General features: G+C 44.6%; 1 protein-coding gene across 4 annotated transcripts in view; it reads right to left on the bottom strand.

Annotated features, from left to right (window-relative positions):
* The window catches only part of NUP214 (nucleoporin 214), a 174,090-nt gene that overhangs the window by 129,761 nt on the left and 26,145 nt on the right, over window positions 1-18,184 (bottom strand). For all 4 annotated transcript variants that reach the window (XM_068248857.1, XM_068248861.1, XM_068248859.1 and 1 more), the window contains exons 6-9: window positions 15,262-15,325; window positions 12,809-12,912; window positions 8,763-8,872; window positions 6,439-6,505 (exon numbers count right to left, since the gene is read on the bottom strand). In XM_068248857.1, the coding sequence (XP_068104958.1) occupies window positions 6,439-6,505; window positions 8,763-8,872; window positions 12,809-12,912; window positions 15,262-15,325 (345 nt within the window). The remainder of the gene's footprint in view (window positions 1-6,438; window positions 6,506-8,762; window positions 8,873-12,808; window positions 12,913-15,261; window positions 15,326-18,184) is intronic.

Genomic DNA, 18,184 nt, shown 5'->3' with positions numbered 1-18,184 from the left:
CTTCCCTTTAACCACTTGAGGACTGCGGTGTTAAACCCCCCTAGTGACTAGGCCATTTTTACTTAATTGGGCCACTGCAGCTTTAAGGCAAAGCTGAAGCCGCACAACACAGCACACAAGAGATTCTCCCCTCCCCTTTTCCCCCCACCAACAGAGCTCTCTGTTGGTGGGGTCTGATCGCTTCCCCTACGTTTATTTTATTTTTAATGTAAATGCTGAATGCAGCGCTGTACTACCCTATTAGATGGTAGTTTCGCCGTCTAAGTCTCCCGAGTGGCGATCGCCGCTCGGAGACTGAAGGCGGGGTGGAGCTCTGCCCCCGAGCAGGAGATGCGCGTGCAGCGTGCGTGCAATCTCCTGCTAGCCCCATAGATGGCGGTCCTGGGGCTGACGCACTACTCACGCCAATTGGCGTGGAGCAGCCGGCAAGTAGTTAAACTGTCGGTCAAAACCAATGCTCATAAACACAAAGACATTCATTCTGTAACTTCACCATTTACGGACATGAACAAATTTATTGGTACCTCTCCGTGGAAAAAAAAAAGAACGACTCCACATTTCTTAAAGCAAACTTGAAGCTAAAATAAACGTATGATATACTGAATTGTATGTGTAGTACAGCAGAGAAATAGAACATTAGTAACAAAGAAAAGAGTCTCATTGTTTTCCAGTACAGGAAGAGTTAAAAAAAAAAAAAATAGGGCTGTGGAGTCGGTACAAAAAAATCATCCAACTGACTCCTCAGTTTATGAAACCCCCAACTCCGACTCCAGGCACCCAAAATTGCTCCGACCCCGACTCCACAACCCTTTAAAAAACTTCAGTCATCTATGCAAAAGAGCTTCTCTGAGCTATCCGCCCCACTGGGTGGAATACAGTCCTGTTTTCTGAAGCACTTAAACAGCCAAGAAACAGTGAGACAGCTTGAGAGAAGATTTTACTGCAGGAAAGTTCAAAGGGTCCTTATTTCTGCTTTGTTTTATAGCTTAAAATGTGTGTGGTTTTGAAAAGGAGCGTGGTTTTAAAACTACAATTGTGACAGTATGAATGATGCATTGTTATTAAAAAAAAAAAAAAAAAAAAAAAAAAACACTACATAACTGAAAATAAAAATATGAGACTTTTCTTTGCTAGTAATGTTCTATTTCTTAGCTGTAATACACATACAATTCATTTTTTGTATTGTTTGTATTGAGTTCATTAAATGTCAAAATTAGTCACTAGGATTGTTATCAAGGTGCAAAATAAATGTGAAATATTTGAAAATTATGCTAATTATTATAATACAGACTTATACTCATTACGAAAATCTATTGTAAAATGGACTAATCAAATAATCAAATCTTGCAGTACAAGTATTTGAATGGTCCATTTGCAAGCTGCATAGACTAGCAGTAACAGTTGCATATTTCCACACCAACTTAGAATTATTTATTTGCATATTTTATCCATTAGAGGACCACAGTCTTTTCGCCTCTTAAAGGGAAGGTTCAGGGACAGTTGAAAAAAAAAATAAAAATCCGAATCCACTTACCTGGGGCTTCCTCCAGCCCGTGGCAGGCAGGAGGTGCCCTCGGCGCCGCTCCGCAGGCTCCCGGTGGTCTCCGGTGGCCGACCCGACCTGGCCAGGCCGGCGGCCAGGTCGGGCCTCTTCTGCGCTCCATTGTGCGTTCCACGCCGGCGCGCTGACGTCATCGGACGTCCTCCGGGCTGTACTGCGCAGGCTCAGTAGTTCTGATTCAGGTTCACTTTTAACTATGACTAAGGGCAGATTGTAGGCCCGACACGCGTCAGTTGAACCTTGTGGTTTTATTGCCATGTCATGTGGAATTTTCTGAATAAAGAATTACAGCATTTTTCTACCAGCATCTGGTCTGCGGATCCTTCCTTGCACATCTGAAAATTGGTTTGGCTGTCCTGGTCCTGCACCTGCTGGTATGATCTGAGGGGGTAGAGCGTTTTGAACTTTCCCATTGCTCAGTAGTTCTGAGCCTGCGCAGTACAGCCCGGAGGACGTCCGATGACGTCAGCGCGCCAGCGTGGAACGCACAATGGAGCGCAGAAGAGGCCCGACCTGGCCACTGGCCTGGCCAGGTCGGGTCGGCCACCGGAGACCACCGGGAGCCTGCGGAGCGGCGCCGAGGGCACCTCCTGCCTGCCACGGGCTGGAGGAAGCCCCAGGTAAGTGGATTCGGATTTTTATTTTTTTTCAACTGTCCCTGAACCTTCCCTTTAAGGACCAGAGCCTTTTTTTCCAATCAGACCACTGCAGCTTTCACGGTTTATTGCTCGGTCATACAACCTACCATCTAAATGAATTTTCCCTCCTTTTCTTGTCACTAATACAGCTTTCTTTTGGTGCTATTTGATTGCTGCTGCGATTTTTAGTTTTTATTATATTCATCAAAAAAAAAGACATGAATTTTGTCAAAAAATGATTTTTTTAACTTTGTGCTGACATTTTTCAAATAAAGTAAAATTTCTATATACATTTTTGTCCAAATTTATTCTGCTACATGTCTTTGATAAAAAAAAAAATACAATAAGTCTTTATTTATTGGTTTGGGTAAAAGTTATAGTGTTTACAAACTATGGTGCCAAAAGTGAATTTTCCCATTTTGAAGCATCTCTGACTTTTCTGAACACCTGTCAGGTTTCGTAAGGTGCTAAAATTCCAGGATAGTATAAATACCCCCCCAAATGACCCCATTTTGGAAAGAAGACATCCCAAAGTATTCACTAAGAGGCATGGTGAGTTCATAGAAGATTTTATTTTTTGTCACAAGTTAGCGGCAAATGACACTTTGAGGCTGCTTTCACAGTGGGACGTTACAGGCGCACGTTAGAGCAGCCAGTAACGCACCCCCACCGCACAGCAATGAAAAATCAATGGGCTGTTCACAGTGCCCACGTTGCGTTACACAGTAACGCTTCACGTCAAGACAACGTACTGCATGCAGTACTTTGTTTGCACATGCTCAGTATGGGTGTTTTTTTATTTTAGGGGCGGAGAGGAGGTGGGGAGAGGCCGCTACATAGCCAGGCACATGGCTACTTGGCATTCACTGCACTTGCAGTGTTTACTCTTAGGAGCGGCCGCTGATTGGCTGCGGAGACCGCTCACGTGATCTCCACAGCGCCTCCGACAGAGCAGGCGCACCAAGAGCGGCTTGTAACGCGGCTCTTGGTAGCATCCTGCTACAACACCACAAGGCATTGCGTTACATGTGCCCTATAACGTCCCCTAAACGCAACGTCCTGGTGTGTAAGTAGCCTGAAACGGGAAAAAAAAAAAGTTTCCATTTCTGCTAACTCACCATGCCCCTCTCTGAATACCTTGGGGTGTCTACTTTCCAAAATGGCATCATTTGTGGGGTGTGTTTATTGTTCTGGCATTTTGGAGGGTGCTAAATTGTAAGCACCTCTGTAAAGCCTAAAGGTGCTCATAGGACGTTGGGCCCCTTAGGCTGCAAAAAGGGGTCACACATGTGGTATCGCCGTATTCAGGAGTAGTATAATGTGTTTTGGGGTGTATTTTTACACATACCCATGCTGGGTGGGGGAAATATATGTAAATGGACAATTGTGTGTAATAAAATAAAAAAAATGTCATTTACAGAGATATTTCTCCCACCCAGCATGGGTATGTGTAAAAATACACCCCAAAACACATTATACTACTTCTGAGTACGGAGATACCACATGTGACATTTTTTTGCAGCTTAGGTGTGCAAAGGGGCCCAACGTCCCATTCACAGGTCATTTTGAGGCATTTGGTTTCTACACTACTAACGGTTTAGGGCCCTTAAAGCGCTAGGGCAGTATAGGAACCCCACAAGTGACCCCATTTTAGAAAGAAGACACCCCAAGGTATTCTAGTTAGGAGTATGGTGAGTTCATAGAAGATCTTATTTTTTGTCACAAGTTAGCGGAAATTGGATTTCCATTTTTTTTTTTTTTTTCATAAAGTGTCATTTTCCACTAACTTGTGACAAAAAAAAAAAATCTTCTATGAACTCATCATACACCTAACGGAAAACCTTGGGGTGTCTTCTTTCTAAAATGGGGTCACTTGGTGGGGTTCCTATACTGCCCTGGCATTTTAGGGGCCCAAATCCGTGAGGAGTAGTCTGGAAGCGAAATGCCTCAAAATGGGTATAAGCATCTGCAAATTCAGGAGTATAAGCATCTGCAAATTTTGATGACAGGTGGTCTATGAGGGGCCGAATTTTGTGGAACCGGCCATAAGCAGGGTGGCCTCTTAGATGACAGGTTGTATTGGCACTGAAGTGCAGGAAGCGCAGGATGTTCTCAAATCGTGAACTGGACATGGCAGCAGAGAACATGGGCATGTGATGTATTGGGTGCGTAGACCAATAAGACCGCAATACATTCTTTTTGACTAGACCCATGTTAAGGAGAAGGCCCCAAAAAATGTTACGTTCGGAAACTTGGAGTGGTTTCCACCGAAAAGGCTGGGCATGGTAGCTTCTTGGATTGGCGGTTGTGTATTGTGTGGCATAACGGTTGGTCTCAGCGACAATTAAGTCGTAGAGACCAGCAGTAATCAGAAAAAAAAAATTCTGTCACTGCGGTGGGGCGGGTGAGGGTTTGGCCGGGTGACCAGAAGCCCGCAGGGGGCAGATTACGGCCTGATCTGATGGATAGGAGTGCTAGGGGGTGACAGGAGGTGATTGATGGGTGTCTCAGGGGGTGATTAGAGGGGAGAATAGATGCAATCAATGCACTGGGGAGGTGATTGGAAGGGGGTCTGAGGGGGATCTGAGGGTTTGACCGAGCGGTCAGGAGCCCACATGGGGCAAATTAGGGCCTGATCTGATGGGTAGGTGTGCTAGGGGGTGACAGGTGGTGATTGATGGGTGTCTCAAGGTGTGATTAGAGGGGGGAATAGATGCAAGCAATGCACTGGGGAGGTGATCGGGGGGTCTAAGGGTGATCCGAGGGTGTGGGCGGGTGATTGGGTGCCCGCAAAGGGGCAGATGAGGGTCTGATCTGATGGGCATGATGGGTAGCAGTGACAGGGGGTTGTTGATGGGTGATTGATGGGTGATTAGAGGGGAGAACAGATGTAATTAATGCACTGGAGAGGTGTTCAGGCGGGGTCTGAGGGTGATCTGAGGGTGTGGGCGGGTGTTTGGGTGCCCGCAAGGGGCAGTTTAGGGTCTGATCTGATGGGTAGCAGTGACAGGGGGTGACTGGGTGATCAGGGTGTGAATAGAGGGGAGAATAAATGCAAGAAATGCACTGACGAGGTGATTAGGGCTGGGGTCTAAGGGCGTTCTGAGGGTGTGGGCGGGTGATTGGGTGCCCGCAAGGGGCAGATTAGGGCCTGATCTGATGGGTAGCAGTGACAGGTAGTGACGGGGTGACTGATGGGTGATTGATGGGTGTTCAGTGGGTGATTAGAGGGAAGAACAGATGTAAACAATGCACTTCGGAAGCGATCTGAGGACGGGGGTGCAGGCGATCTTAGGGTGTGGGGGGTTGATCAGGTGTCTGCAAGGGGCAGGTTAGGGTCTTATCTGATGGGCGTTAGTGACAGGGGGTGATTGATGGGTGATCAGTGAGTGATTACAGGGAAGAATAGATGTATACAATACACAGGGGAAGGGGGGGGGGTGATCAGGAGCCCCCAGAGGGCAGATTAGGACCTAATAAAAAAAATAGCGTTGTCAGATAGTGACAGGGAGTGATTGATGGGTGATTAGGGGGTGATTGGGTGCAAACAGGGGTCTGGGGGTGGGCAGGGGGGGGGGCCTGAGGAGTGCTGTGGGTGATCAGAGGGAGGGGGGGGGGGGGGGAAGATCAGTGTGTTTAAGTGCACATAGGGAGAACTGCAGCCTGCCCTGGTGGTCCCTCGATCACTGGGACCACCAGGGCAGGAGGCAGCCTGTATAATACGCTTTGTATACAATACAAAGCGTATTATACGCTTGTATTGCGGCAGATTGGGGGTTAACAACCCGCCGGCGCTTCCGTACGGCCGGCGGGTTGACGTCGTGGGTGGGCGGAGCCTATTGCCGGAGGATGCGCGTGCAAAGAGCGCGCGATCCCCGACAGGACAGCGCAAAACGACCCACCACCAATCGGCGTATTGCGGTCGTTCTGCGGGCCACTTTGCCGCCGCCCATCGGCTGTGGGCGGTCGGCAAGTGGTTAAGTACAGTAGAAGGTTGGCACGGAGCAAGAACTTTGTATTAAGCGACTTTTAACAAAAGAATATGAGGACACAGAAATGCCTATAGACGTCTGCTGCAGGAGGAAGTAGTTTCATATTAAATTTTTTTAGACGTCCGTGGCATATGGGTGCTGAACACACAGAACTTCTATAGACATTGGCGGCAGTGTAAGAGTTACGATATCTCAATAAGAAGCTTTTAAGTACAAGAGTAAAAGTTTTCCTTTGTGGCAGAATTACCTGGTCAGCTACCCTGGCAATCACACTGACTTCTATGGAGGCTGCAGAGGCTCCGAGGAGGACCTCCCTAGAAACAAGAAACACAACAAGGTATCTGGTCAGCTGTTCACAAACCTTTCTGCTATTCAGCACTCATTAGGCACACCTTGATTTGTAATGCAACCTCTTCCAGAGATATAAAACACAGGTGGAGGCGCCCAATGCATAAAAGTTAGGCTAATAAAGCTGTTAATCTTATAAACAGAGAGGTCATCTTCCCTCTTGAAGAAGAATTTGGACCATTTTATTGAAAGAAGGTCTTTTATTAGAGCCCATAAAATTGACAACGCGTTTTGTGGGTGCTTGCTCGCTTCATCAGGCCAGTGAAAAAACAGGTGCCTTAAAGGGAACCTAAACTGAAAAGGATATGGATTTTTCCTTTTTAAAATACCAGTTGCCTGACTCTCCTGCTGATCCTGTGTCTCTAATACTTTTAGCCACAGCGCCTCAACAAGCATGCAGATCAGGTGCTCTGACTGAAGTCAGACTGGATTAGTGGCATGCTTGTTTCAGGTGTGCGATTCAGCCACTACTGCAGCTAAAGAGATAAGCCGAGCTGCCAAGCAACTGGTATTGTTTAACCTCCCTAGTGGTATTGAGGGTTATACACGTCAATACAAAACATGCTGTGAACAGTATTGGCATGCATACACGTCAATACTCTCCTGCAATGTATACTAGATCTTTGCTTGACACATTTTGGCAAGTTACAGAATAAAACAAGTATATAAAAATTAAATTGGATCACTTTTTGCACAGAAATCCTGGGGAAATTAAATGCCAGGGAGGTTAAAAAGGATAAATCCATATCTCTGTGGCTGTGTAGCAAGCATGTCTAGAGAGGTTCTTATGTAGAAAGATTCAGGAAGCCTTTGGACTATCCAGAGGCTTCACACTACTGAGGTGAGAAGCTCACTTGACCAATACACTAAAGGCTCATACACACATCAGACTATAGTCTTTGGAAAATGAAAGATCACAGACCAATCTTACCACCCTTCCTGTAGTATAAGAGCCATACTCTACACAGTCTTTTCTATGGAGCTGAACTCCACATCAGATAAAAATCTTTGCAAGATGCTGCACACACAGATGCTGTACAGACACAAAAGATCAGTATCTGTAAAAGATCTGTTCCTACCAAAGATCCGTTCCTGCAAATTGCATTCATAGTCTATATCTGCAGATCATCATACACACCTTGTTTAACAGACATTCATCTGCAGATCAGATCCACCAGGATGGATTTTCAGATCTGCAGATGATTGTCTGATCTGCAGATGAATGTCAGTTAAAGAGACTCTGTAACTTCGAAAAGATCCCCTGGGGGGTACTCACCTCGGGTGGGGGAAGCCTCCGGATCCTAATGAGGCTTTCCACGCCGTCCTGCGTCCCACGGGGGTCTCGCTGCAGCCCTCTGAACAGCCGGCGACAGGCCCGACTGTAATTTCAATATTTACCTTTGCTGGCTCCAGCGGGGGCGCTGTGGCTGCTTTCTGTCGGGTCCGCTCTACTGCGCAGGCGACTTGCGCCTGCGCAGTAGAGCGACCCGACGGCGATCGGGTATTTCCGCCTACTTCGGAGCCGACAGCCGTCAGAGCGCCTGCGCAGGAGCCAGGAAGGTAAATATTACGTCACGGCTGTACGGAGGGCTACAGCGAGACCCCCGAGGGACAGAGGACGGCGTGGGAAGCCTCATTAGGATCCTGAGGCTTCCTCCACCCGAGGCGAGTACCCCCCAGGGGACGTTTTGCCGTTACAGTTCCTCTTTAAACAAGGTGTGTATGATGATCTGCAGATCTCATAGACTATGAATGCATTTTGCAGGAACGGATCTTTTGCAGAAACAGATCTTTTGCAGATACTGATCTTTTGAATGTCTACAGCATCTTCCAATCTGCATATATTTGCATAAAACTTTACATAAGTTTACATAAACACAAGTATTTGCATTTCATTGATCAGCCCTAGCAGTCACAATATGGCTCTCTTATTACAACTGAAATGTGGCGCAATAGATTAGGGGACCTGTCAAGTTACGTAAAGATGCTTTTCTTACTTCCCGACTGTCTTTGATGATTAAAGTAAAACAAAGATTTCTAAACTTTAGAGTGGTTAATGGCAAGACAGTTCCTCCACCAGCAAGCGATGTGCAAACATTAGAGAACCCCTGTACTGAAATGCTTCCTTACAGATCGCTTTACCAGCTGCCTCTGATCAATAATGCATATCAGATCTCGCTCGGCGACCAATAAGCGGGTGGAGAAGCTGCAACTGTGGCTTACCAGTCCTCTACGTAATTCATGAAGAAGTGGTGCTGCCTCTCGTTGTTGATGCTGCAGTAACAGGTCTCTGTGAAATTCAGAAAGCGTTCCCCGCGTCTCTCCTCCTTTTTCTGTATGAAATAATCACAGAGCCACATTCAATTAAAAAACAAAACAAAAAACCTCTGTCGAATAGAAATGTAAAACTACTGTATTCAAGCGCCACACGAATATAAAAGTAGCCGTAAAGAAAACCAGGCTTTACGTAATCTGTGTAGCAAGTAACGCATGAGTACTGTGGGTTGTGTACCATGTGACTGCTCTCCTCCAATGAGATGTGTCTAATGAGTCTGAATCATAGTGACATGCTGAACAGTGTTCACTCACGGCTGATCCTGTGAGGAGTAAGTACTTTATATACTGGCCAATACTGTGCTTGCTTTCCATCACTCCTGACCATGGCCAAAGGCTGAAACCGGTCGGGTTTGAAGAGTGGGCAAAGCGATTTACTGTAGACTGTATTGCACGTAGGCTCACATTTTCTCCTGAGTATTCTCCTAGGTGATATTTCCACACCTTATCAGAACATGCCTTTTAAATCACCTTAAAGAGAACCCGAGGTGGGTTTGAAGAATGTTATCTGCATACAGAGGCTGGATCTGCCTATACAACCCAGCCTCTGTTGCTATCCCAAACCCCCCTAAGGTCCCCCTGCACTCTGCAATCCCTCATAAATCACAGCCACGCTGCTGACAAACAGCTTGTCAGAGCTGGCTGTGTTTATCTCTATAGTGTCAGTCTGCTGCTCTCCCCGCCTCCTGCAGAACTCCAGTCCCCACCTGCATCCCTTCCCTCTCTGCTGATTGGAGGGAAGGGACGGGGGCAGGGACCGGAGCTCTGCAGGAGGCGGGGGAGCAGCTGAGACTGACACTACAGATGTAAACACAGCCTCACAGCATGGCTGTGATTTATGAGGGATTGCAGAGTGCAGGGGGACCTTAGTGGGGTTTGGTATAGCAACAGAGGCTGGGCTGTATAGGCAGATCCAGCCTCTGTATGCAGATAACATTCTTTAAACACACCTCGGGTTCTCTTTAAAGCAAGAAAATACTCAAAATAATTGTGATAGTACATTTCAACCAACTTTTTAGGTACTTTTTCAATTGTAAAATGCTTAAAGTGTAACTGTCGGGCATAGAATGGGAAATCAATTCTTTATTTTTATCTGGTAAACAAGCAATAAGGATGCTAATCAGGCAATCCAAAAGTTAAAATCTCTATTACTTTTCTTGTTTATAAATGATCATTCCCCAGTTTACCTGACTCTTATTTGGAAGGAAGGAAGGAGGTTGCAGGGCATGCTGGGTTGTCCTTTATTGCTTCTGTACATTAGTTAAGTCTGAGGGGAAATAAAGAAGCAAAAAAAAAAAAAAAAAACAGCATGCCCTGCAACTTCCTTTGTGCGGCAACGTACCAAATAAGAGTCAGGTAAACTGGGGAATGATCATTTATAAACAAGAAAAGTAAGAGAGATTTTAACTTTTGGATTGCATGGTTAGCATCCGTATTACTTGTTTACCAGATAAAAATAAAGAATTGATTTGATTTTATGCCCGACAGTTACACTTTAAGTTATTTTAAAGAGAATACGAAAATGATCTCCTAGCAGAAAACCCAGGACAGGTTAAAGGGAATGTTTAGCTCCTGCACAGTACACTCCAGAAAACGTGGACTTCATGCAGGCGCAGTAGAGGACGACCTCGCAATGTCGACCACTGCATCAGCGGGGACCCGGGCCGGCAGGTGAGAGCAGAGTTGCAGCACGGAACATGTCGGCTGCCAGGGGCTGGAGGAAGCACCGGGTAAGTAGATTTTTTTTTTTTTTTTTTTTTTTTTAAGAGCCTGGACATTCCCTTTAAAGGACAACCGAGGTGACATGTAATATAATGAGACAGACATGTGCACATACAGTGTCAAGCACACAAATAACTATGCTGTGTTCCTTTTTTTCTTTCTCTACCTGAAAGAGTTAAACATCAGGTATGAAAGTGACATTTTCTGTCCGGGTCAGACTACAGCATAACCCTCACTGATAAGTAATTACAGCCATAAAACACTTTCCTGTCAGTAAATGGGTTCTGAGAGCAGAAAAGAGATAAAAGGGGTCAATCATTCATAGATTTAAGCTCTAGCATACTTCAATGTGTGTCATTGAGCAGAGACAATGAAACAAGTAAAAAAAACAAAACGTAAAAACTAGATTTAAATATAAAATAAAATTGCGGGATATCTTAAAAAAAAAAAAAAAAAAAAAGTCATTTTTAGGAGAAGGAGAACAGATACAATTGTTTTTCACCAAGGATGTCCTTTAATTGCATGTGGGCCATAGTACTTTATGTGACCATTGAAGCAAAAACATGCAATATGGTCCTGTGTGTAAGGACCCTGAGTGAGAGTGTTTTATCCTCAATGGCTTTAACAGTTGCAGTAAAAGTGTGTTCCTATTTGAAATACAGCCTCAGACCCCCAGTCTATGCTTTAGGTGGCAGCAGCCAGTTGTATGTCTGTCTGAGCACTGGGTGACTGCAGGCAGCTGTGATCTGGGTGTGGGAAACTTAGAAGGAAAGACAGTTTACAGTGCTGAAGATTGTTCTCCCCCCCCCCCCCCCCCCCCGAAGCTATGCATAGTGTAACTTTCGTTATACATGCAATGGCTACATTGCTTATACAACAGCCAAAGTAAGTAAAATGCAAGTTATGCTATTTGTGTAATTCACTACATAGATTACATAAAAACTGGTAAACTTTACTGATCTTTTGTAAATATATTCCATGTTGCTTTTAGGCAGCCCTGTACATAGGGCCATCTTTAGCTTAATACTTCTTGAAATGTACCCGAGGCGACCCGAGACCTGATGAGGTAAACGTTTATGTACAGTACAAAACATTAATAACCAGGCTGTTTTGCAGCCAGAAAGTTAATTTCTAGGCATGGAAGTGACAGCTTCTGCCTTGTGGGGAATATAGTAAACATCACTGATAAGCACATTACAGCCATAAAAGTTCTCCACGCAGAATAGAACTTTTGAGGGCAAGGGAGAGATAAAATACATGAACTATTGACCTTTTTCTAACTCTGGGACATGTAATAGGCTGCCACTTATTAGAGGCAGTAAAAAAATGTAACCTATTATTCAACAAGAGATTTAATGAAGTGGTCGCGCATCTAACCAAGATGACAAACACTCACTGCATAGGGCTAATAGGCCTCTCAAAGGCACAACTGTGCTCATTGCAGTAGAACAGGTGCATTAAGAACGAATGCATCTCACAATACAAATAATGGAAGCAAACTTATGCATTACACATTATTCACCTTATTAGGGGACCTTACCCTTCTCTTATTGAGAGAGACATCGGTTCCACGCTGCGAAGCATGTTTGCAGGGACGGCTCGTGCAGCCTTCTCTCGGGGTAGATGCGCGACCATTTCATTGAATCTCTTGTTAAATAATAAAATATTTAACCTACTTTGTAAATGGTTTCAATATAAAAGAAAACCGTGGGATACTTAAATTTTTAAGAGTATGAGGACAAATACAATTGTTTATCTCATTAACTTATTTTCACCTCGGGATCACATGAAGTGAGCTCAGGTGCACTTTAAATAGTAAGTGCTTGGCTGCAGATGAACTGCACAGAATATGCAGAGGGGGATCTGGGTCCAGCGTTCACCACATAGTATATGCTGTTGTAAAACAAAGCATGTTTGGAATCATCTACCATAACATGATGCAAAATATATCTTGTTATGGTGAACAGCCATACTGATCTATTGGGGTGGCTGTATAGTGTAATGGTTAAGGGCTTTGCCTCTGACACAGGAAACCTGGGTTCGAATCTTGGCTCTGCCTGTTCAGTAGGAGTTCTTTGGGCAAGACTCCCTACACTGCTACTGCTCTGGTGGCTGCCCCACAAGCGCTTTGAGTCCGACAGGAGAAAAGCGCTATACAAAAAAAGGAATTATTATTATTAAAGAAAGTTTTTTGGTATTTTTCTGTGACATACCGGAAGCAAGACCATGACCAGCTGTGGAGAGGTTTCCACTGAGCCATCAGCAGCTGCGTACACCACTGCAAAGACGTATGTGCTGATCCAGAGGACATCCAGGACTGAAATACAAACAGTAGTGATCACACACCACCACTAATTCCTCTAACCAAGCATAAACAGTACACATATCCCTTTTTTTTTTTTTTTTTTTAAAGGGGCGCATACACTCAGCCGATTTTCTGGCCGACCGATCGATCCCGATCGATCGATTGATCGTTTGCAAATCGGTTGGCCAATCGACCGATCGATGGCCGATTTCGATCAATTTCGATGGATTTCCATCGAACTTGCAGGGTGGAAAATTTAGGTAGATCTGATGAGATTGCTTATCATTTTGCATTGGCCTTAATGGAAATCTGATGGCAAAAAAATGCCATCAGATCGAATTTCAATAGATTTCAAACTGAAATCTATTGGAATTCTATCCTGGTAAAAAATGTTCTAAAAACGCATCAGATAGATCATCAGATGCATTTCTTATCTATCTGCTGCCAATCTGACGAGTGTATGGGCACCTTAACTCTTGAAAGAGGATCAAGGTAGTGGTGTCTCCATCTCAGTCTATGATTGGAATGGTTATGGAGCCACTGGCCATTCAGATGGTATTCTCCTGTATTTAGCCGACCCTGATCTTTAATCAATAACAGCACTAGAGATAATAATTCTGGTTATTTTTCAGGAATTGGTCACTTGAAGTGTATCCGAGCCGAAACACTGATTCAGAAAGAGATAGTTGGCAAAAGAGAGGGTAGCCTCAGGACCCCCTCCACATTGGGGGTGTTCTCTTCTGTATGGGGCTCCTCTTCTGTGAGGGGCGTGGCCATGCAGTGACAATGCAAGCACAGCAGCGTATGCGCAGTTGCATGAAGATGCTCGTCACAGAAGAGGATCACCCAATGAGATTGGAGACTATGCACTGCGAGCAATCTTTCGGGGGGACACGCTCAGCAAGTGGGGACCGCAGACCGCCTAGGGAAGCCTCAATAGGATCCTGAGGCTTCCCTCTCTTTAGCCAAGTATCTCTTTTGTACTCGAGCTTCAGCTGGGCTACACTTTAAAAATAAAAAAAAAAAACACTTACCTGGGGCTTCCTCCAGCCCCCTGCATTCGTCCAAACGGTCGCATGAGGTATAGAGTCCTGATCCCTGCCGGGCAGCAGCTCTTGTACGTGTGCGAGAGGCTTTACACACACAGCGATCCAAATCACCAGCCACTTGCACAAATCATAGATTCTATTATCTGCTATAGGTTTCTAGTAGGGATGGTCGATGAGATGCAAATGATTCTGAGCTGATGCAGCTTTACGCACATACTTTATGAAGCTTGAAAACGGACCAATCAAAACACACCTCAGCTTCATTCGGTCCATTTTCAAGGAACATAAATTAGCATAAGAAAATTGCATAATACTTCATCAACTCAGAATGATTTACATTTAAATGATCACCCTATTCCAGTGTTTCTCAAACCTGTTCTCGTGACTCCCAAATGGTGCATGTTTTGCAGGCAACCTCACCTATGCACAGGTGGGGTAATTAGTGTCTCAGCTATATGGAATCCACATAGCTTAGCCTTAGACACTAATTACCCACCTGTGCATAGGGGAGTCACAAGGACAGAGTTGAGAAACTGCCCCATTCACTAGTGCTGATAACTAATAGCCATCGCTGGAAACTCCCTGAGATGCATTTCAGTCTAGTCACAGCTTCAAGTCAGTCATGTGACGGCACCTTTATAATGGGAACACTTGATGCAAGGGGATCGACGGGAATCAGACGATTATTTCCGACAGGTCAGATCTGTTTCTGATCGATAAAGGGAATGTCTTTGCAAAGTTATCATCGGAAAAGTGATTCCTTTATCTATTGGGAGCTCTTTGGACATGTACACACAATACAACAGTTAGAATTATCAACAGTATTACTTAAGCTGCAGTAAAGCAACAACAAGATGTCACCGTCTAATGTGCTGTGATAATCTCTATGGTATTGTGATTTCCTGTATTCACTCTCTGTTCCAAGTAAGCTGCATTACCTGCTGGTTGTGTATAGTTTGTCTCTGCATGTTTTCTTCCGTAAAGAGTTCTAAGTTGTTATACTGGGTGCCTTTATGCATGTATCTACCATGCCATCAACAACTTCCCGTCAGATTACCCGTCGATTGGACAGCAGATTGCATTGCGTGCTACCAGCATTGGAACTTGGCAGATAGTCCAAGCCTTCTCCTTACAACAAAAAGTTGTTTTGCTATTGCAATTTCCCTTTCATAGTCATGGAAGGATTTGCCTTCACTTTCTATGGGGTATCTTGATTACCATGGACCTCAGGACAAGACACCTCAAAATATTTTTCAATGAGGACAAAAAGCATAGACGAATGAAACAGATTTTTGTAAAAGACACTCTGTACCTTTCACTGGATTATCAGAATCATAGAAGGACGGGCAGGGGATGACTTTCTTCTCTTGCAGATTCTAAAAAAACAAAACCAAAAAGTTAGTTTGAACGCAGACGTGCACTACAGAGGGACTGAGCATACAGTTTAACCACATAACCACCGCGTCATGCCGATAGGCGGGAATGGGGCAGCTCTCTCAGGACCACGTAACGCCAATTGGCGTTAAGTACTGGGGGCATGGTTTGCAGGGGATCACGCATGCCGATGCGTGCACATCCCTGCTTGAATGACGGTATAAAATTAACCCATTCACGTTCCGTCGTTTTCACGTAAGAAATGTTCCCCTCCCATTCATTAGCCTATAACTTTATCACTACTTATCACAATGCACTGATCTATATCTTGTTTTTTCCGCCACCAATTAGGCATTCTTTGGGGGGTACATTTTGCTAAGAGCCAGTTTACTGTAAATGCATTTTAACAGGGAGAATAAGAAAAAAAATGGAAAAATTCATTATTTCTCAGTTTTCAGCCATTATAGTTTTAAAATAATACATGCCTCCATAATTAAAACTCACGTATTGTATTTGCTCATATGTCCCGGTTGTTACACCGCTAAAATTATGTCCCTATCACAATGTATGGCGACAATATTTTATTTGGAAATCAAGGTGCATTTTTTCCATTTTGCATCTATCACTATTTACAAGTTTAAAATAAAAAAAAAATATAGAAATATTTCATCTTTACATTGATATTTAAAAAGTTTAGACCCTTAGGTAAATATTTACATATTGTTTTTTTTTATTGTAATGGTTTTTTTTTTTTATAGTAAACATTTTATTTGGGTAGTTTTGGGAGGGTGGGAGGTAAACAATAGATTTATAATGTAAATGTGTGTTAATTTTTTTTTATTTTTTTTTCAGGTGTAGTATTACTTTTTGGCCACAAGATGGCGGCCATGAGTTTGTTTACATGACGTCACTCTAACCGTAGCACGCGCTTAGAGTGACGCATCGGGAAGGAGACAGCCAGAAAAAGCACAGCTTCCCAGAGAAGCTGTTGCTTTTTCAGCGGGGGAGAGGAATCAGTGATCAGGCACCATAGCCCGATACATTGATTCCTTGGCTACCGAATTCGCGGCCGGGAGTGCGTGTGCACGATCGGCCGCGGGAGCGCGCATGGTTCCTGGACGTAGAAACTACGTCCAGGAACCAAAATAGGTTAATAAAAAAAAGGGCAGAAAAGGGGGGAGGGGGGCGGGGGAGGAATCAATAGTGTGCTGAGTTGTACGGCCCTGCAGCGAGCCCTTAAAGCTGCAGTGGACTGAATTGTAAAAAATAACCTGGTCACTAGGGGGTGTAAGCCTACGGTCTACAGGTAGTTAATTAAATGTATTCTCATGCACAGCCAAATGGTATGATTATGCACAATATTTCATAATATGACAACTGGACAATCAGAGGCTGCCAACTAATCAGGCGCGTAACTAGAAATCTTTCCCTTGTCCCTCCCAGCTGGGGGGGGGGGGGGGGGGGGAGGTCCCATCTTACAAGTGTCATAAAACAAGCGTAAACACCATAATCTTCACACCAATAACAAGTGTAGCCACAAAATCACCTGATCTCAAGGATGGACCCCTTTAGCAGAGAGAGTAACAGTAGTTGAGGGCCCCCCTGGCAGCTCTGGGCCCCCATGCAGTTGCAGGGACTGTTCCCTCTAGTTACGCCCCTGCAAATAATCTTCCTGTGCCAAATCCAAACGTACCAGAATACTGGGCTCAGCCGAGGGAAGGGGAGGGGCAGTGGATTCAGGAGTACGCATTGCTGCACGGCTTCCTACAAAATACTGGTAACTTAGTTCACTGATATTTTCCTAAGCACTTCCCAGCGCCCATCTCACTTGAACCCTCCCCTGAAGGTGCCTAATAAGGACACCAAAACCTAAACGCCCCTCTAAGCAGGGCCCGATTTCTGGAAAGGCCGCGAAGGCCTGGGCCTTGGGCGGCAGCAGGCCGAGGGGCGGCTGGACATGGAAGAGGGATTGCTGCGTATGGAAGAAGAGGCTGCAAATGGAATACTAAGGTTGTAAATAATGTTTATAAGTTGGCCAATGCAAATCTACTCAACACTGAACAGAACAAATATTACCGTATATACTCGCATATAAGCCGACCCGCATATAAGCCGACCCCCAACTTTTCCCTGAAAAACCAGGGGAAAATGATTGACCCCCATATAAGCCGGGGGTAGGAAATGCTGGCCGCCTTATTCCCCGAGTGTGTCTTAGTATAGCTAGTAAAGTGTCCAGTATGGGTAGGTAGTGCCCCAGTATAGCTAGTATAGTGCCCAGTATAGCTAGTATAGTGCTCAGTATAGCTAGTATAGTGCTCAGTATAGCTAGTAAAGTGCCCCAGTTTAGCTAGTATACTGCCCAGTACAGCTAGTATAGTGCTCAGTATAGCTAGTAAAGTGCCCCAGTTTAGCTAGTATAGTGCTCAGTATAGCTAGTATAGTGCTCAGTATAGCTAGTAAAGTGCCCCAGTTTAGCTAGTATAGTGCTCAGTATAGTGCTCAGTATAGCTAGTATAGTGCTCAGTATAGCTAGTATAGTGCCCCAGTTTAGCTAGTATAGTGCTCAGTATAGCTAGTATAGTGCTCAGTATAGCTAGTATAGTGCTCAGTATAGCTAGTAAAGTGCCCCGTATAGCTAGTATAGTGCTCAGTATAGCTAGTATAGTGCCCCAGTATAGCTAGTATAGTGCTCAGTATAGCTAGTATAGTGCTCAGTATAGCTAGTATAGTGCTCAGTATAGCTAGTATAGTGCCCCAGTTTAGCTAGTATAGTGCTCAGTATAGCTAGTATAGTGCCCCAGTTTAGCTAGTATAGTGCTCAGTATAGCTAGTATAGTGCCCCAGTTTAGCTAGTATAGTGC

The sequence above is a fragment of the Hyperolius riggenbachi genome, chromosome 8 (genome assembly GCF_040937935.1).
Source record: "Hyperolius riggenbachi isolate aHypRig1 chromosome 8, aHypRig1.pri, whole genome shotgun sequence".
Lineage (NCBI taxonomy): Eukaryota > Metazoa > Chordata > Amphibia > Anura > Hyperoliidae > Hyperolius > Hyperolius riggenbachi.
This window is presented reverse-complemented; position numbering and strand designations above follow the sequence as displayed.